Consider the following 21,382-nt stretch of genomic DNA (forward strand, 5'->3'; position numbering starts at 1 on the left):
ATGTCCAAATTTTGTTTCCATTCTATGTAATTTTGGCCCTCGAGTTTGTTTTCTTTAAGAATTGCAGAAAGAGGATTGAGTGACATGTTGACAATTTAGTTTGCACTGCAAAACATAATATTTACTATTTGTCATAAACTTATGTGATGAAATTGAGGAGATTAACCATAAAACTTTTCAAAATCATACAACTGTAAAATTAAAATTTTGTACCCTCAAGCAGGAGGTCAATACGCATTAAAATTTTAACATTTTTACTAGTCACAACACCGACGAATAGTCCAGAGACCGCAGCATGACATGGCCGCCAAATGTTGCCTAAGCACGACCATCAGATTTAGCATTACAGAATCTCGTTTCTACAACACACTCCCATAACAATGCTCATGCGTTGATAACAAGAACAAGCTATCTCGTAAATTCTGTTTGAACTTCTGAAACTTGTAATTTCTTAGGATTATTGTCCCCACAACATGGGTGGCGATAATATTGGAAACTACCTTCTAGTCCATACTATTTACATTTGAGAAGTCCACTTATATGAACTCGCTATTTCTTAGGATTATCGTCCCCATAGCATGGGTAGCGATAAGATTCAGAAATTAGCTTCATAAGTTGTGGACCAATCGATGGAGACCATATACAAACTTAGTTCGTAATTATCGCTTAGATATTTAAGTTATGGTTTTTCATTAATTATCCTTAGCCTTAGTGCAGATTAAAGGCTTAATTAAATTTTGTTGGTATTTAATTGACTGGATAATTAAATCTTTTATAATCTTTTAAACATCTTATTAAAGGATAATATATTAATTACTAAAGTTTAATCCATATTCATGTCTTCTATAAGATTTATCTAAAATAATTAATTATTTATATCTTTGACAGACATGAATAAATAAACTTTAAATTAATTCCTTATTAAGATTGGGAAGAGAATAAGATATTTTTATTATTTAATGAAATCCTACATATCTATCCTTATAAGGATTCTAGATATATAATATAATTAGGAAACTATTAAATTATTCTTGTCCATATCATCTAAGAATAAAATATATCCATAGATATGGTCAATAATCTAAATATTCCTAAAATCTAGGGAAATCTTCCCAAAATATTTTATTTCTATTAAATAGTAATATTTTAATGATATCTTTTAATTATGGAATCAAATAATCATTAAAATAATATTTTATCGTGATCGAGGTTCGCACGATCAACGACGATGAGATTTCCGACGAAGGTCTAGCCGGAACGGCGGTTGGCCGTCCAGCCCTCGCCGGAAAACGCTTCCGCCCTACTTCTCCGGCATGAATACGCCATGCATCGCGACGGTGCAAGCTGCATCGTCGCGCTCCCTCCGTCGACGTCAGCCAGCGCGCGGCTGTTGCCACGATTCTCCGGCGAACTTCATCTGCTGCCGTTCGTCTTCCAGCGACGATCGGCCAAGGCTCGACTAGGGTTAGGGTTCGGTTAGGGTTAGGGTTTCTTGGCGGTGGAACCGCCGCTGCTCTCGGACGAGCAGCAGTTTCCGGCGACCACCACCATTGTCATTCGTCGTCGAGTCCGGGGAGTGCAGGGCCCGCGGTCTTGCCGGCGACGTGGACGAGCCCTCGCTCGTTTTCACGTCGCCGCATGATCACTCCTTGCTCCCACTCGATTGGCGTGATTTCCGAGGCCTCTCCGGATCCGGCGGTCTCGCCGGCGGCGTGCACGAGTCCATCCTCGTCTGCGCGTCGCCGGTTGATCACCTCCGAAGCTCCCACTCGCTCGACAACCCTAATTGGATCGCATGTCGCGCGATTCGTCTCAGCGCAAGCGCCGACGAATCGCACTTCTCGTGCGTTCCAAATATTTGAGTTCTTTGTTTCGATTGTTCTTAAGTTCATCATGCATAAAATTATAACAATTAAAAACAAGAACATGCTTCGAAAAAAAATAGGCATGCATACATGAATCTCGCGAAATTTAGATCCAAATAATTAGAGCCAAAGACTGGCTCTGATACCAATTGAAGGGACTGGCAGCGGAAGCGCACACATAAATCAATTACATAATAATTCAGATCTATTTAGCAGATTATTTAGACAAATTCTATTCGCGTAATTATCACATGTATCATGCTCATAACTCAAATAAAACATGCTTTAAATTAATTGAAACCTAAACATGTTTTTTTATGGTTTAGCCATTATACCTTGATGATTCTCCAAAGAATCAAAGATAGCTAGCGCCTTCTCCACGTGAAGATCTATAGTACAAAACCATGGATCTTCTGTCAGGTTCCCGGACTGTAAACTGATATCAGGGTGGGCTGATCTCACCAGTGTACTAGGACTTAAATAAAGAAGGCAGAAAACCAATCCCTCAAAGAAGAGGAAAAAATCGTCCCTTATCTAAGTAGAGAGGGGTTTGAGATTTTGGAAGAAAATAATGTCTATTTTCTATCTCCTTTATTCTCCTATTTATAATAAGTCACATATTGGGCCCATACAGGGATCTATGGAAGGCTTTGGATATGAGCTCCTCCAATTAGCTTTTTACTAATTAAACTAAACACAATTTAATATAAGCTTATAATTGGAATATTACAAGCAGCCACTACAGAAGTAATATTGCACTCCCCATCCAAATCTGAAATTATAAGTACTTCGGGTTTCCATTTCTTGATATTTATTTCCCGCGCTTAAGATAGAAACATCCATTAATTAATTATTGTCTGCTATGGACTTAATTAATTAATATCTTATTTATTCCAAGAGAGGACTCGGCAAGAAAATCTTATTTATTATTCATAGAGTAATTAAACTCCAACTAGCTAGGTTCCGAATTATAAAATCTTATTTCAAGCTTCTCTTGAGGATGTTATCAAACGAGACTCACCTCGCGCACGATTCAACATAATAGCAATCCTAGCACCGCTAGATATTAATCACCACTACCCAATATACCAGGCTTATTGGGTTGCGAAAAACCCGCACTATTTGGTAAGTCAAAGTAGTGCATAATCAATGTCGTATGCTCAATGCTAACGTACATTGATTAAGAAATAATAATTTACGAGACCTCGTCTTTCAGTAGATAGCATAAAGACTGTCTCGCTGTTAGATCCATTCAGTGTTATACCACACCAACGTCATCTTATTTCAGTAAGGCTTAGAAATAATCGAACTGATATTGCAACCTTTCACGATAGGTAGTCTAAGCCTATCTAGGTTGTGAAATTCTTCTTTTCTTTGTTCAGAACTGACCGTATTACCTTAAAGTAAACGATGCCCACAACCGGTCTACTAAAACAAAGACTTAGACTTTGTTAAGTTACTTATACATTTAAACATGTAATAAACATCCATTAAATGTTAAACATAACAACATTATGACAAAAATAATCTGTTTATTCCTTTGGAAAATGAAATAAGAGTTTCAACACTATTCAATCACTCGAAAAGTGATTTCTAGTATACAAACTCTAACAGATTGCACCCCAATGTACTCGATATAAGCAAAAATGATCAATCTCTTTACATGCTAACAAATAACCAATATGGGCTGCACACTTTTCAAATCGGGCGGTTTGAACGTGTCCACGAATTTAACTTAAAACATGTGATGGAAGGTATATGGTGCTGGGGATTGGAGCCCCTTGCACAGCGGAAGTCATGCATTCACAAATAAATCATGCATACAGATCTATTTAACTGATTATGGGATCAATTAATCACATGTTAAACAATCAATTGCATGCTAGAACACATAAAATTCATGTAAAAGGAATTTAAACCCTAATTCATGAATTCCTACGGTTTAGAATTACCGATCTGATTCTCCAAAGAATCGCCGATTGTTTGCGCCTTCTCCACGTGATGTTTTTTCGTACTCAACCACGAACCTTCTAATCTGTATCCCAAACTCAGATTGTGACCTTTGGGTGGGCAAAGCTTGTCAGAATCAAAAGGGCTTGATTAGAAAGAAGACCAAAACTTCAGTTCCATGAGAACTGATAAATGTCGTTCAATCTCTAAGAGAGAGGAACGAAATTTTAATAAAAATTAGTTAATTGGTCTTCTCCCTAATCTCCTTTATATATAGAGTTATGATGGGCCAAATTAGGGATCCATGGAGGTCGGACTTGGGCCAAACCTGTTGGACTTTTACTAATTAAATTGAGCCCCGATTTAATACAAGTCCAACAGAATATTATTATCAGCCACTACAGTAAAATAATATTAACTGCCCGTCCAATCCTAAATTACGAGTAATCCGGGCTTTACCTCTTTAATTTATTATTTCTCGTGTTTAAGAAATAAATATCCATTAATTAATTTAAGTCTGCTATTTGACTTTAATTAATTATTATCTTTTTCCAAGAGTCGTCTAGTTCAAAATCTTAATTTATTATTCTGGAATAAATTCCAACTGGCTGGGTTTCTGAATAATAAAACATTTTTCGAACACCTCTTGAGGATATTATCAAACTGGACTCACCCAACACACGATTCATTGCAATAACAATACTAGCATATGGATCACTTTGTATATTAAATTTCCCTATCCTAAAAATCTAAAAATATTACTCCACATTTCTCATAACTAGTTCGATTTAAATTATATTCTCATATATATATCAAATTAAAAATTCTTTGTATAAGGATTCTAACAATGTCCTAATTGTATCTCTTAATGTTTGTATGTCTTGAATCTGAAACCGCTATCATAATACATTCTATTCTATGTTCTTGCCTGTGGACATAGCCAACACAACGTTGGTGAACCACATAAATTTGTGCTCTTTATATTTCTGGTTGTTTCAATTACTCAGTTGTCCTATTCTGTTACAATACTTAAGACTATTTTCTTTATTGTTGTAATATTATATTTATAGATAGAAATGAACTATTAAATCTTGATTTTATGATGTTGTTATATTATTTTTATAGTTAGAAAATAAATCCAATTTTTTTATTAAAAGAAATTGTATTGCGACCCCTCTCCAAATGGTCCGGATCCCATTTTTTTATATATTATGAATGCCTTTACTACAAGTGTATGAAATCTTAGGGGCACCACCAATTATATTTCGGTTAATGGTGGTCCATGCTCCTCTCTCGCCGCAGCCTTCTTATCTATTGTCATTATCACATTAATTAGTAGTTTTAGATTTAGATTGTGTGGAAATGGGTTTTATACAATAACTACACAATGTGATGTCAAGGATAGTAGTAGTAGAAAATGGGTTGCTTGATGTGGAAATGAACGGCCGAAGGTGGGCATATTAAAGTATTAGACCATTAATCACAATCACCATCCCTTAATCATCCCTAATGGGTTAGGTATGGGTTTGAATCTAAAATATTTATATATATATATATATATAGGGAGATGATCAAAATAAGTATGTGTTTAAATCTAGAAATGCAGTCCAAATCTTGGCCCTAGAATTAGATGATCTAATTGTCAATAATTAACCAAAAACACGGAAGGTCATAATTAAGTAGTTTTAGGTCATATTATAAGATTTGGATTTATGTTATGTTAAGATCATTTTAGGTCATGCCTTGTTAGCATGACCCCTACGTATGACTTTGTTCTGCGTTTCTGTATTTAAATCTGGTCTTCATAGATCAAAACCATATATATATATAGGGGCATGTTAGGGTGCCACCACCCCTTAAAATAACACCATACCATCATTTCTAGCCAATCATTTGTACACGTGGACGAATAATAAGGCTGCCACGTGGAAAAAAAAAATCTGGAAAAAGACGGGCAGCAATGTGCTGGTCTTTATACAACAATTTTTCTTGAACAGCAATATCCGACACACTATACAACAATCTATTGATTGTTGTGTAGTGTTTGTAATATTGTTGTGTAACGTTTATAATATTGCTATATATATATATATAGAGAGAGAGAGAGTTTTGTGTTAAAATGATAACCCCTCTTAAAATGACACCATGACACCGCACAACAATATTACAAACACTACACAATATTATAAACGTTACACAACAATATTACAAACACTACACAACAATCAATAGATTGTTGTATAGTGTGTCGGATATTGCTGTTCAAGAAAAATTGTTGTATAAAGACCAGTACATTGCTGCGACCAGATTTAAATACAGAAACGCAGAACAAAGTCATACGTAGGGGTCATACTAACAAGGCATGACCTAAAATGATTTTAACATAACATAAATCCAAATCTTATAATATGATCTAAAACTCGTAATTATAAAAAGAAAATTTTTGCTTAGCAAAGTGACGTCTGTCCCTTATCACCGGTGAGTGGGTAATGATTAGCATCGCATCGATGTGTATATATTTGGAACTTGGTTAACACTTAGGTGTGTTTGTCTAAACTTATTTTAGTTTATACAACATATTTCAAGAGCTTACTAAGTTATGAAAGTTTCGATGGTTATTTCTCTCTTTTTAATATTTCAAGAGCTTACTAAGTTATGAAAGTTTCGATGGTTATTTCTCTCTTTTTAATATAAGATTAAATAGTTAAAACACACGCTATCCTTCATTGTATTTTCATACATTATTTTCCATCTTTCCAGTTTCTCTTACTTTTCCTCCCTTCGTCCCATAAAAATAATAATAATTTTTTTTCATTATCCTATAAAAATATCTAAATTTCTATTTATAGAACGTTCTCATAAACTTATGGGGTAACTGCTTTTAAAGTCACCAACTTTCCATGAATTCCGGTTTTTCCCACGAACTTTAAAAAGTTCGTGTAATGTCACGAACTTTATTGTCGGTTGCCATTTTCCCATGTCAGGTTTTCCGGTCTGATTCAAACAGTTCGTTTCCTATTAAGACAATGTCCAAATTCTTTTATCTTACTATCGTTATCTTTGTCTTTGAAATAGCTTCGCGTGGGTACCTTGTACGCCTCAATCGGAACTCGGATGAAGAAGTTATGGTCATTATGATAGTACAAGGTCGCACAAAGGTCGCAGCCTTCATCAAATGGCCCTAACTTCTTCATCCGAGTTCCGATTGAGGCGTACAAGGTACCCACGCGAAGCTATTTCAAAGACGAAGATAACGATAGTAAGATAAAAGAATTTGGACATTGTATTAATAGAAAACGAACAGTTTGAATCAGACTGGAAAACTTGACATGGGAAAATGGCAACCGACAATAAAGTTCGTGACATTATATGAACTTTTTAAAGTTCGTGGGAAAAACCGGAATTCATGGAAAGTTGGTGACTTTAAAAGCAGTTACCCCTAAACTTATTATTTATATACATCAATTTTTTAACAACTTATATCATTATGGTCTATTATTAAATATTAATAATAATGTGGATCTCACTGTCAACTTATACTATTATAAAAACCATTTTCTCCATCCTCTAACTTTACCACTTTATGCATTAATTCTTATGTCGCCCCAAATATCCTTATTTTTTAGGAAGGATGGAGTATTATTTAGGAATTAAATATCTCACATTGTTAGTCATCTTGAGGTGTACACTATTTAATGTCTTTCTCTTGTATATGCACGTGGACATTAAATTTTACCAACTTATTTTATTCACTATTATTAATGTACTCCTTTTGATAGTGATTAGGAGTTTGGTTTGTCATTTCGATATGTCCACTATATATTAAGATACTCAGTTCACTTTTATTATAAATAATACAATTATTTAGCACATTTTGCTAAATTTTTATTATAGAACATATATAAAAATGAGATTTACATTTTGCAGACTGTGATCAATACCAAATCAGTCTTAAACGCTAAACGCCCAACAATATTATTATAAGATCACTCGGAGGTCATTATAATGAACTAATAACAAACTTATAATGAACTCTGGATTTTTAATTTAAGTTAGATGATCATTGTTTTTAAATCACTGAATTCCCTATCATGAATTGCAAATAAAGTTGTATTGAACTCCACTTTATTTTATAATGATGTGTTTGGTATTTAGCGTTTAAAACTAGTGTTATATACTTATACATAATACAACCCCACATTTCACTATCTTTATATACCCACTTTTCATCATATTTCTTAAAATCTGCGACGAACTCAACCGATACTTTTAGTCTCGGGTGGAGAGAGTACTACACAGAAGTTGAACTCACATTCCTCTTTTTTTTTATATATTTTTATATTCCAAACAATCTGCCATATATGATATGATCCCTTATCCGGAAATCAATGATCTCTTGCTCTCAAATTCATTATCCGTGAGTGATTTTTCTTGGGAAAGTTAGTCCTTAATATCATGAACTTTGTCCGATTTTGGTTTTTTCCATGAACTTTCAAATTAGTATCATAAATCATGAACTTTTAGATTAGTTTGATATTTCTCCAATAATTCAAGGTTTTTTTAAGAAATTCACTAAAATGTCTTCCTAGCGTTTGTGAAAGAGAGAAACAAGGTTTTGTGTTTTAATTTTTGTAGCGTAGCGTCACAAGTGTGTGTTTCTAATTGAATTCTTTATGTTTTATTAAATTTATTTTGTTTTCTTTATTTTTAGAGTTTTATTTTGTTAAATAAAAGTAGTATTGTGTTTAATAATCAAATAGATATACCAACATGACATGTCACTTATAAGAATTCTGCTAAATAGGATTCAAAACGTCATATAAGCTAACCGGATTTTACTCTTGATCTGTCGTGAGAAATATCAAACTGATATGAAAGTTCATGATTTATAGTACTAACATAAAAGTTCACGGAAAAAATCAAAATTTGGACAAAGTTCATGATATATGGGACCAATTTCCCTTTTTCTTGTGATATGTTTTGGTTTATTTTTATTTTTTAGCGCATATTTATTTGATTAGTCGAACTGACGAAATTGAAAATTGTATCAAAGCTTTGATTTGTCTTCTAAGTACAAGATTCACCTAAATGTATATCTATAAAAATCTGAGAAGCATATATTAGTCAAAAGGGGAAATGTACATCTGTATTTAATTCTAAGCTCTGAATCAGGGTACATTCATTTGCATCACTAGAAAAGAAAAAGAATGTCCTATTTCCACAAGCTTTGCTCCATATCAATGTCCCTGCAATTAAAACAAGGTAGAAAAAGAGGAGAGATAGTTTGTGTGTGTGTGTGTGTGTGTGTGAAAAACAAGGTAGAAAAATGAGGATTTTGTTATCCTTAAACAAAAGTACCGGAAATATATTACTACTCCATAAAGATAATTACCTTTCATGTGAATTTTGAAGTATGAGGAACCAACAAGTGAAATTAAAACTTGCGTGTATTTTGAAATTAAACCCATAGCCCAAAACATATCAGCTCACATTGAATAAAATTAATCAAGTTCAGAAGTAGTAAAATATTAACACTAATAATCAAAAGAAATCCATTGAAACACATCCCAGATTTCTATTTGATTGGCAGATTTCTCCCCCAAGCTTCCACCCACTATATTTCTATTCTTTTGAACTGCAGAAACACAAATATGTGATTCCAATGCTCAAAAACTTAAGGGAAAAAAAATGTAAAATGGAATCAATTTGCAGTACCACATGATTAAAATCACTACTACGTTTTCATTTCTACAATGCCATCTTGTTTTGTAGTATCCTTGTAGATGATCTTAATATCCCTAGATTTTCTTGTGTGTGAATACTCCAGTAAGCAAAAATATCCTGAAAACGATGAAAATATAGTTGTATTGGATAGTGATAGTTAGCAGAACTATGGACAAATTTTGAATTGCAAAAGTTGATTGCTTAATAAAATCACTTACAAAAAGTTTAAATCATTTCAGTATTAAATTGAACACAGATTCTGAAATACAGTATAGTTTCGGGAAGGGCTAACAGGGAGGAGTAAATTAAAATATGTTTTTGTAATTAGGAAAACTAAGATGACAACTTTGTTTCAGTGTGTTAGTATAGATTTGGGGTGTAGGGAGCAATTAAACCAGACAAGAAAATCTCAAACAAAGATAGATTTTACCTGAGTTGAGTGTCAGCAAATTATACTCTCTTGTAGAATAGAACATAAGCAGCTTGAGTCTTTATCTGCTCCTCAGTGACAGGATAGACGTGGCTATCATCAAATTCATACCAACTATCGACCCTATGCTGCAGAAGCAAGAACAAACTCATAAAATCAGGAACATCGTAAAAATGATCAAGCAGAGGGAGGGTGAGTTTATTGAATGTAAACAAACGATCCAAACTACAAGTTTGGAACGAGTCAGATACAAAATCAATAAAAGAGCACCACTTAATAAGTTAATAATTTTATTACTCCGAATTAACACTTACTTTAGCAAATGCAGTATAATGACCGCCACCCATGCCGCCGTAATGATTGCTTATCGCATATAACATATAACGATGGCAATCCTTGTTATTTTTCTTAAGAATGTAATTGGAGAGATCAAAGTTCTCAACAGGGAAATCCACAAAAGTCTCCAGCTTGTTTTTCGAAAATCTAGTGTAAGAAAACCTTTTTAAATGAATGACTAGAATCTCTGGTAATCTCCACAGATCCAACTTTTTGCCAGCCTGTCTGTGCTCCTTGCAATTAGGACAGTACCTACAGCAAAATATATAATGGTTTATGTTTCCAATACTAATGAATACTATAGGAAAAAACAATGTCAGCTTCAATATTAAGGGGGCAGATACCACATGTCTTCTGGTCCAAGAGGCTCCTCTTTCAAGAAGGCTTCTACACATTTATAAAGTGAAATAGAATCTTGGGTCCCCTTTGACATGGACGCAGTCTTACATACTTCCGGTAAATGGCTTAGCATTGAGGTATCATAATCTCGAAACATTTTCTGAGACCAAGTAACGCACACTCTAATGCGCTGACCATAGTTAAATGTAGGCACTGGTTCGTCCATCTGTATCCTAAGGCCACTTGAGTAAGCACCATTTTCCATGTGGAACTCGAAGTCACTCTGAGAATCCAAATCATTTTCAGTTTCATCTTTTGAATTTTCAGCTTCATCTGAAACTGTATCCTCGATTTCTGCATCTTCTTGGGCATTATCCCTTGTATCTAAATCAGTTAAGGACTCTTCTTCACGAGGAAGTAAGAAGGGACTGATGATTTTAAGAAACGCTTTATATATCTCGGATCCTTTGGAGAAGTCAGAAATTCTTGCCACAAGAGGAATGCCAAACTTTCTGAAAGACGGGAAAGAATGTAGATATGACCTGCATAATGTTATACAGATAGAATAAGGGCTACATGTGGCAAAAGAAAGCAGTTTAACCTCCTCTCAACCATGGGTGTAGGCGAAGTTGTTGGTTGGGGATAGACTTGAATTTGAGATTTCAAGAAGCACGATTTCCTATGATTCAGAACTGATGATGGGAACTTTCACACAACAATTCACATATAATACCAATAATTTCACAATTTTACAAGAATGAGAAAGCCAGGAAAAAAAAACAGTTTGTGGGATTCAAAATGGCGGATTACATACTAGCCCCATGATACGTTGTACCTTTTGCAGGGATTGGATTAGAATATAGTAAAAGGTAGTTTGAGTTAGTAATTTTCATGGGACATATCATATGGAAATTTAAACTTACTTCTCCTCCACCTGATGTGTAAACTCGACCAAAGGACAGCCATCCATATCTTTTGGCAATCTATAAGCAACGAGTTTATCATAGTCTCTGATTAGCTCTATGGAACCAATGGGATTGTCCAAAGCCTGGAGGATTGAATTATTGTATATCTGCATACCATTTTACAAGTCAAGGGATAATAACACCAAAAACACAAATTAAGGCTCCATTTTAGTTTGTAATAATTTCACTACCAAACAAATTAACAGATGCAAAGAGATTAGGGTAACAGCATGCTTCACTCAAGGACAGTTGCACTACCAAAACCAATGGGAAAGGGAAAAGCATGGTGATGCATGCATTAAGAAAGATAGGGATCTATGAGATTGATTTTAGACTCATGTAGACAATATCCGATAGACGTGATTTGAAATAATAAAATAAAATGGCTTAATGCTTATAAATATGCCCTTAAGTCAGTTACCAACTGATTTGTAATGCCCTTACGTACTCTGTAGTGTATGATATCTTAGCAGGAAAACCTCACAAGGTGGAAAATCCAAAACCATCTGAAAACCTATTATGTAACTGCTTCAATCGTTTTCTACATCTGAAATTACTTTGTAACAACTTCAAAACCATCACAGAAAGATCTGTCCCAGGTTGTTCAAGTATCTGACTGCTAAGAATAACTATATTTCATATATCACTATGTAAAACCATTTTTTCCAGGATAGAGAGAAAAATCTTCTACAAGTGAAACTCTCAATATTTTACAGTAATTGACAGAAGCGGCAAGGAAATAGGAGGAACTAACGAAGAAAAACAGAATTTGACTGAGGCAAACATGCTCATAACTCTTAGCCCTTGTTTGGTAGCCGAGTTGAGTTTTACCATGTTAGTTAATAAGTTATTTAGTTTTGTGTGGATAAGTTTGACATGTATGGTATGTTTAATAAATAAAGCAGATAAATTAATTATATATTTGGTATATTGTTTTGTATTTATGTTTAGATTGTAATCGTACAAAAGTACCCCTACTAAATCTCAATCAAAATAAGAGGGTGAAAAGTTTGAGGCCAATAAGATAATTTGAATTAGTTATCATGATTGGATTTTTTAATGTAGATGTATTAAACCACCTATTTGGTGGGTTTATTTAACACACCTAAACATTGAAAAGAATGTGGGTCGGAAAAATGACATGGGCCTAGAGATAATTTAACTCACATACAAGAGCTAGGACAAATGCCATTATCTTAGCAAAACATAGCTACAAATACATGCTCATAACTCTTAGAATTATAGTTTACATAACCACCAAAAACTATTACTCCCTTTATCTTTGAAAAATAGAAACTTCTAAAACGGCACGGGAAGTATTGTTAGTGGAGAAAAAAGTTTCCTAAATCAGAAAGCTTCTAAGTTTAAGGGATGGATAAAAATGGAAATAGTTTCTATTTTTAGAGGACGGAGGGAGTATAATGTATTGACAAATATTTGAGTGGAAAATGGAAGAAACCACAATGATGAAGGCAAAACTCATGATTGAGATGAATTTAAAGAGTATACCTCAGAAATATACAATGTTTCATCATCTCTTAATGAACAAGCGGTACCAAGGGCATCAACAAGATCTTTGCGTGTACCACTGTGAGGGACTGTAACTGTAACTGGGTGTGGCAAATTACTCCCATCAGTGCTCAAGATTGTCAAAGTCATCTTTCGCATAGTTGAAGAAGGAAGTGGTAATGACAGGTACATAAACGGATCAAATGTAACAGACAACTTTTTGCAAACGGGGCAAACCAATGATGATCGATATTGACCCTGCAATTAAAGTTGGGCACTTATGAGAATTGAGAAAAACACATCAGCATCCACTTCTAATAAAAGTGCATTGGGAATGAATACAAAACCAAACTAGGAGCTGAAACATTATATTTGTCCATGACAATCTAGAAGCAAGGAGAAAGAAAAATACTTGACACAAATCTACTATGACCGAATCATTGCGCGATAAATGGTTCTCCCAGTATTCATCGGCAACTTCTTCATCAGATCGACCATCTTCTTCTTTTGCTTGTACATAAGGTTTTCTTTTTACGCGGTTGAGATCTTCGTGGAGGCCATCCAACAAAAAAGAAAGAAATTCCTACAATAAAACTTGTAAATACCCGAAAATTATCCGTCTCACTGAAGTTATGAAAACAACTGCTTTGAAAGCTACAAGAATGTTACTTACTTGGGAATCATGTTGGTTGTATCCACCAAATTGAGGAGCAAAACTGGAGATAGTTGACTTAAACATCCTTGGAGCCACTGGTTTTGCCTCAGGTGCCCACAACTTTCGAAGTAGGTCCCCAAATGCTATAGCAAGCTTGCCCTGGGACAATCACAATGTTTCAACATTAGACATACAGTAGAGATAGTCATGATAAAGAGGAAGGAAGCACGTCATACTACTTAGACTTGTAAAAAAGAATCAAGAGAAATTGGATAAGGTGTAACTTGTTCCAATTAACAAATCTCTGATAAAAAAAACACATACTCCCTCCATCCCGCAATAGAAGTCCTTTTAGTTATGGCACGGGTTTTAAGAAATGTAAAGAAAAGTGAGTTGAATAAGTAAGTGAAATATGGGTCCCACTTATATATATTAGTTTATAATAAAATGTGAGTGGAATAAGTTGGTGGAATGTGGGGCCTACTTACCAATTATGGTAAAAGTGAAATAGGACTCTTATTTTGGGATGGACAAAAATAGCAAAATAGGACTCTCATTGTGGACGGAGGGAGTATCAAATAAACAAGATCAGAACATGGTAGAAAGGCATACATTCATGCCCAATGGATTTTCATAATTCAGATCCTTCCTGAAGTTTCCAAGAAAATAATCAACTAGCTTGGGTGTATGAACCAAGCACTGGACAGCACTGTTCATGAAACAAGTATTTCCAAGGTTGTACAGTCCGGTCAAGCCCAAAGAACCACTGCCATTCACGGCACTACAAGCTGCAGCTGACTGAGGAACTTTAGAAAAAAAGTTCAGTTTATCCGCACTGCCATCCATTGTAAGTGCATAACTCGTGGAAGGGCCATTCATTGTCAGTGCAGATCTCGGAGGAGAGCTATTCATTGTCAGTGCAGATCTCGGAGGAGAGCCATTCATTGTAAGTGCAGAGCGCGAGGAAGAGCGATTCATTGTAGGCTGTGTCAGTGCAACATTCTCATCACTGCTTTCCTTCTCATTGATGCTACAAGGCAAGCCATAAACATGCAACTCTAAGAGAATCTGCAAGGGCAATTATCAACAAGACAGGAAGCATAAACAATTACAAAAATAAGTAGTGATTAGTCGATTAATCAAACTTCATCAGAAAATTAGTTCCTCGCCTCTAAGTAAAGTGAAAAAAAATTAATTACCTCCTCATGAGATCGGACCATATCCACAGATGACAGGTTGTCATTGAGAAAAAGTTGGTTTGTCTGTCCTGAGAAATCCCATACTTGCAACTGTAAATTGGAATTGAGCAATTATGCACATATCTCCACTCCAAATGAAATTCTAATTATAAATATTGCTCACCATGCCAAACTTGGTAAAAATACTGTGTGCTTTGTTGAAAGAACTGTGTCCATTATCCTGCAATTCTCAAAACATGTCCATTTGCAAAATGGACTAATAGGATTAAGAATAAGAAGTGTGGAACAGAAAGAAATGGAGGCTAGTTGTTATAAACACACCTGTTGGTTAATCTTTATGATCAATTGCCTTGTTTCTCTCACAAACATAAGTCTGATCTGCAAAGAGAATAAGTCATGTCCACTATCTTCTCCAGGTAATGAATTTTCCATACCCTTCTTATCATAATGCCTACAATGGAGGAAACGAAAATTAAGCAAATGCCGTATAATAGGCTCTGATAAATGGTTCATTCAGCACCCTCAACAGTGAAGGAGCATAAGCTCATATTCTAGCTTCATACTCTCTTGGTGAGACCTAAAGAATGCCACAGCCTACCATGGCAATGCTATGATCACAACATTCACATGGACCTTTGCCAGGAACTCTACAATTGAACTTTTCAAAACAGTAGCTATTCCATGAACTTAGTAACAAAATTTAGATCGTCAGGTCAGCTGAATGCTGATATAACATGGACAAGAACTATATTCACGCATATAATAGGAAAGCACTATATATACGCACAATCAACAGTACCCAAATTCGGCAGAGTGGGATATTATCTTTCTAGTCGCATCCTAGAGCACACTAGATCCAAAATATAACTTGTGTATCTATGTTTAATAGTGTACTTTGAGGAGAAAATTGGTAGCTTCCTGTGTGTTTCGAGTCTTGTATGAAAATATTCCAAGCATATCTTATCTGTCCAAGAGAATTACTTGTAATTCATTTTAACCTTGTTTCACAGATACACAGACTATGGACTGACCATATGTTGATAACTAGTCCCGAGATCCATCATGAAAGCACAGTATTAACAATCACCCATATTTTTCATCAAAGTAAAAATTTTGATTAACAATAAAACAGAGAGAACTACGAAACAATATCCTTCCATGTTTGTGAACATAAATAGATCAGAAATTTACAAATTCATAGATTCTTAAGATTCTACATATATAGACACATAGTGCAACATAGATTTTAACTATAGATAGAACCTGCAAATTAGAACAATTACAGTGTTGCCCCAACATAATTATGGTTCTCAACTTCAGAAGCAAGTGATAAGAAATTTTTTCTATACCGAGTTACCAACAAAAATTGCATAATACTAACTAGTTAGAAAAAAATGATGTAAACAAGCCGATAAATCAAAATCAATGCATAGCCTTACCATTTAAGAGAAGTAAAGAACATCCACTCAGAGAGCAATGCCAAATCCCCCTCACCGCCATGGTTGCCTTCATCGCCGCTAATTCCAGCCTCGTCTTCTCTCCTCAATCCGACCAAAATCTCGGTACCCCCAACGCTCTGATCAGCAACACCACCATTCAATTGCGAAGTGGCGCCATACAAAACGGCGGTCGTATCTTCCACCACGGCGCCGCCACACACGGCTTCGTTCCACCACCTGAAGGAAAAAGAAAAAGCGAAATTGCTGAGACCAACACCAACAAAAATAGTGAGTAAAGACTAATTGTCAAAGTTAAAAAAGCAAAACCTAAAGGAGACTAGGTAGAGAGAGTCGCCGGGGTCGGTAAAGGAAGGCGGCAAAAAGGATTGATCGAAGGAGTTGGAGAAAAGGTCGTCGTCGTCGTTGTTGTTGGAGAAGAAAAGGGAGTCCATGGATTTAAAGAGAGTGCGGCGGAGGAGAGAGAAGAGGAAGTTGGCTGATTGGTTGAAGAGGTGGAAAAGGGGTGGAAATTGGAATCCAAATCCAAACTCGAGGGCTTTGTTGGTGAGTCGCTTCAGGCAACGGCTCATCTAGCATCTACAAACCCAAATTGAAATCAAATTGAAAACCAAAGAGAGAGAGAGAGAGTCCTGATTTGAAGGGGATAGTCATAAAACCGATACAGCACAGATTTAGTTGTTATTTTGAACTAAATCTCTCCCTATAATCATGTTTTACAAAGATTCCTACTTTTAGATTTATATATATATGGTCCTTCAATTTTAAAACTATCATACTTCATCCCTCAACTCGTCAAAAAAAAAAAATTTAAATATAAATACCTTCCATTGCATGGATGACAATATTTTACTTTTCAAAATCCACTATAAATCTTTATTTGCATTGAAAATAGTGTTTTGTCAATTTTGTCATCATTAAACTTGATGGCTTTAGTTTTTAAATATTTTTTAGTTTAAAGTTAAGTAATAAAGTACTTTACCCTAGTTAAGTGATTCATATATCTTTTTTGAACGTTTCAAGTTAAATAAATCATTTCTCCTTTTTAATATTTCATCTCTTTTTTTTTCTATTTTTTATTTACTTTATTTCATTCTTTCAACTTAACTAACAAAATTTTATTTTATTATATTTTGTGCAGAAAATAAAATATCTCACTTAGTGAGAGTCAGAGAAAGTACTAAATTGATAATATCTATTTATAACTCTACTGATATTTTAAGAATATTTCCATAAGTTTGAGTAAACAAAATAAAACCATGATTCAAATTTCTTCAATAATTAAAATATTACAAAATAATTATGTCAATAAAATAAAGAAACAAAATCACAATTATGAACCGACTGATAAGAATATTCAATCAACTAACTAATTTCCAGATTTTAAAATTTGTACAGTATTATTTAATTAATTAAGTAATTTAGTTACATTGAAACTTTGACAATAATTGTAATTCTAATAAATTCTTATTTTATTGACACAATTATGTTTTACTATACCATTTTAACAATAGAAGAAATATGAATCAAAGTTTATTTTATTTAATCAAATTTATAGAAATATTCTTAAAATATTACTACTAAAGTGAAATTGTTTACACAGATATCAGTTTAGTATATTACCTCACTTAAAAGCTATTAAAATATTTACTCCCTGTGATTAATTATCACAAATTAAATCAGCCCAAATTTTAAGAAATGTAGAGAAAAATAAGTGAAAAAAATAATAGAAAATGGATCCTACTATTATATAATAAGTTTTATAATAATGTGTAAAAATGAGCTAATAGAATATAAAGTTTATTACTAAAAGTAAAAAAAAGCAAGTATAATATAGTACTCCCTCTGTTCCATAATAATAGAGTCATTTTGTCATTTTGGTACGTTCCATAGTAATAGAGTCATTTCCCTTTTTAGTAAAAGTCAACATATTTTTCCACATCTACTTTACCATCTCTTACTTTTTTCTCTCTTAATCTCTCTACCTTTTTCATTTTCAACTTTATTCTCTCTTTACTTAACTCACGTAACACAATTTTTTTTAATCTCCGTATTGAAAAGAAATGTCTTCATTATTATGGAACAGAGGAAGTAATATGTTAGCGGATGGACTGAAAATGAAACTAGTGACAATAGTAGATGGAGAAAGTGATAACTAAGCTATTTAATTTTAATGACGACAAAACATATATTCAAATCCAAAATGAAAGTTGCTTGTGGATTGTGAAAAGGTACAAAACTGTCATTAATATATTGGAGAAATTCCCTAATTTATATATACACTCCACTCTCTTGTTTTAAATGAATTTTTTTTATTTTCTTTTTTAGTATGTCTCACTTTTGATACAGTTTTAAATATAGAAATATCACTCTCTCTATTTTTTCACTCTCTTTCTTTGTTAAAAAAAACACTATATAAAATATCATATCGATTTAGAAATATTCCACTTAGAATGAGATGGAGGGAATATATATAGTGAGATTTCGGAATATGAGGCTCAATTCGCTAACCTTTCGAAATGAGGGATTAAATTTGCTGACCTTTCAGAATATGGGTCGGGGCATGCAAATTTTTCAGAATAAGGGTTTTTTACTTTTTTATATTTGCTCTCTTCTTTTTTCTTATTTTTCATTCCTAAATAATTATAATAACCAAACCACCCTCTTACCTAATTTATCAAAATTTTCTGCGCTCCACTGTCTATCTCAATTCACGAGTTAGTCGAAGCAGCAATGAACAACATATGAAGATTATTTGGAGAAACAGAAATGTTGTAATGGCTGAATAATTCACTCTTAATTTTTCCAAATTTTTAATTCTTTTTAAAAGTGTGTGATGGTTTTCTATGCATATTTATATATAGTTTTAAAAGCAGCAATGGGTGAGTGGTTCACTATTCTTTCAGTCTCCATCTTAATTAACGCGTGTAATGCTTGATTAGATATTTCAAAAATGGATTGGGATTCAGAAGGATATGGATTGGGATTCAGAAGGATGATACATAATTAAATATCAATTTAATAGTAATATATTATAGAACTTCCAAGGTGACTGATTTTTCAAATTTGAAAAGGAAAATGATTTGTGATGTGAGAATTCCGGTTGAATTTTTAGGGTGGAATGGATAATTTGGTTTGGAGTGGAGAAGATTGTATTTTTTGATAAATTAGATCAGATGATAGTTTGGTCAATTATGATTATTTAGGAATGAAAAATAAGAAAAAAGAAGAGAACGGATATAAAAAAAAAAAAAAGTAAAAAATCCCTATTCTGAAAAATTCGCATGTCCGAGCACATATTCTGAAAGGTCAGCGAATTTAATCTTTTATTTCGAAAGGTCAGCGAATTGAGCCTCATATTCCGAAATCTCTCATATATAAAAGAGTTGCATCCTCTTTAGATTTGGCTTAGTCTATGTTATCTTCACTTCCAGAGCACTAAATAAAGGCACTTCAGATGCATCATCGCCAAATCTCAAGTGAAATTCTATATTGTGTGTCTAAGTGTACTCAGAAACATTGCCGTAAAGTAGAATTGCCATGGGTTATGTGGGGAAATTCTTGATTTGCGCCACATCAGCACCAAAATTTATCCCCAGTTTTTAGCCAAGTGCTACATTGGTTTCTCCCTTATTTCTCCCTTATTTCTCCCTAACTCAACATTTCATTTTTACATCATTATTTTTTATATTATTTAATTTTCCCTACAAATGTATTTAATAAATAGACTAATAATGAACAATTCATCGTTGTATTAATCATTGGAAAATATAATACAACGAGAAAAAAAAAACTACAAATAAAAAACGCAAATAAACAAAGATTTAAAAAAAAAAAATCTAAGACGGAGGGGCCGGAGGGGCGTCGGGATCGAGCCCCAGCGTACTCTGCAGGTGTTGGATGCATTTCCAGAGGGCCGCCTTTTCTTCAGGGGTCCCGCCGCCGGTGAAGTACAGCGTGTACATCTGGGTCAGATTGGCGACATTGCTCGAATAAGTGGCTTTTTCTAAGTCGATGACGGATTCCGACGCGACTTCCGACGTTGCGCCCTTCCCCTTCCGCCTCCCCTTCGCCTTCTTCACTCCCTCCGGGCGCTCGTGCGGACCATCCCCACTCAAGTCGATGTGGGCCGCGCTCCCCTCGCTCTCCGAAACGCTAAGTCGCGAGCGCACCGATTTCCCGTGCAGCGCGTCGTGCATTCCCGTCCGGAATTTGGGGAGATCCTTCAGCTTATCGTAGATGTTCCAATACTTGAAGCCCTTCGTCGACAAGTACTGGCTACTATACATCCGGATGGCCTCATCTCGGACCATGTGCTCGTTCTGGCCACTCGTCATGTGAGTCATCAAGTTAGAATAAATACCGTTGAAGTGCCCGCAGTCCCTCATGAGGCGCTCCCAATGCCGACGGATCGCCTCGCTGCCATGGTCCTTCATTGAGGCAGCCTTGTGGCTCCCGTACTTCGCGGCAATCCGCTCCCAGTAATATGATCTCGGTCCGTAGTTGCTGCGCTCCGCGTCCCGTGACGTGTCCGCCCAGCCAGCCGGCTATCAGCTCGACTCTGCGTGAGTGTAAGTAGTCCTTACCCGCTTCGCCTCTCATCGGAACCCGTACGGCCGCAATGACGACGCCGGCGCCTTCCCCCTCCCGCTCCTAGAAGGCGGCTCGGTGGGCGTTTCTTCCACCTCGAAGTCCTCCGCGCTCGTTGTCGCGGCCTGAGATTCTTGGTCGCCCGGGGTTGATCCGGGGTGTCGAACTCGGGCCGATACACATCGTCGGGCCGAAAGGGCATTCTGCGCGGCAGAGTTGAAGTACGGAGAAAGTCTCCGCGCCGGAGGAGTCTGCAAAGGAGACGGACCCCCGTATGGAAGTTGGCCGGGAGGAGAACCCATCGCCAACAACGACTGCATCCACTGCTCGTTTGCTTCATCCGTGTTGGGAATTTGTGAACTC

At 35.2% G+C, this 21,382-nt stretch overlaps 1 protein-coding gene across 6 annotated transcripts; it reads right to left on the bottom strand.

Moving 5' to 3' along the window:
• Nucleotides 1–8,910: 8,910 nt before the first annotated feature.
• LOC125205328 (ubiquitin carboxyl-terminal hydrolase 8-like) lies at nt 8,911–17,115 on the bottom strand. Of its 6 annotated transcripts, XR_007173742.1 has the most exons (15): nt 16,739–17,115; nt 16,412–16,648; nt 15,294–15,423; nt 15,136–15,192; nt 14,973–15,062; nt 14,386–14,841; nt 13,792–13,932; nt 13,531–13,701; nt 13,119–13,376; nt 11,568–11,716; nt 10,650–11,186; nt 10,284–10,557; nt 9,970–10,097; nt 9,531–9,656; nt 8,911–9,450 (listed from the first exon to the last, which is right to left on the bottom strand). XR_007173742.1 is itself a non-coding variant. In XM_048104193.1 (14 exons), exons 1-13 carry the CDS (start codon nt 16,999–17,001, stop codon nt 9,990–9,992), a joined length of 2,811 nt encoding a protein of 936 aa, XP_047960150.1. In that variant the 5' UTR covers nt 17,002–17,115; the 3' UTR covers nt 8,911–9,656; nt 9,970–9,989. The 6 variants fall into 6 exon arrangements, 5 of the variants coding, with proteins under 5 accessions (XP_047960150.1, XP_047960148.1, XP_047960147.1 ...); XM_048104193.1 differs by having other exon boundaries at nt 8,911–9,656; nt 14,386–14,803; nt 14,973–15,040; XM_048104191.1 differs by lacking the exon at nt 9,531–9,656 and having other exon boundaries at nt 8,911–9,061.
• Between the last annotated feature and the right edge of the window lie 4,267 nt (nt 17,116–21,382).

Source organism: Salvia hispanica, chromosome 2, assembly GCF_023119035.1.
Source record: "Salvia hispanica cultivar TCC Black 2014 chromosome 2, UniMelb_Shisp_WGS_1.0, whole genome shotgun sequence".
Lineage (NCBI taxonomy): Eukaryota > Viridiplantae > Streptophyta > Magnoliopsida > Lamiales > Lamiaceae > Salvia > Salvia hispanica.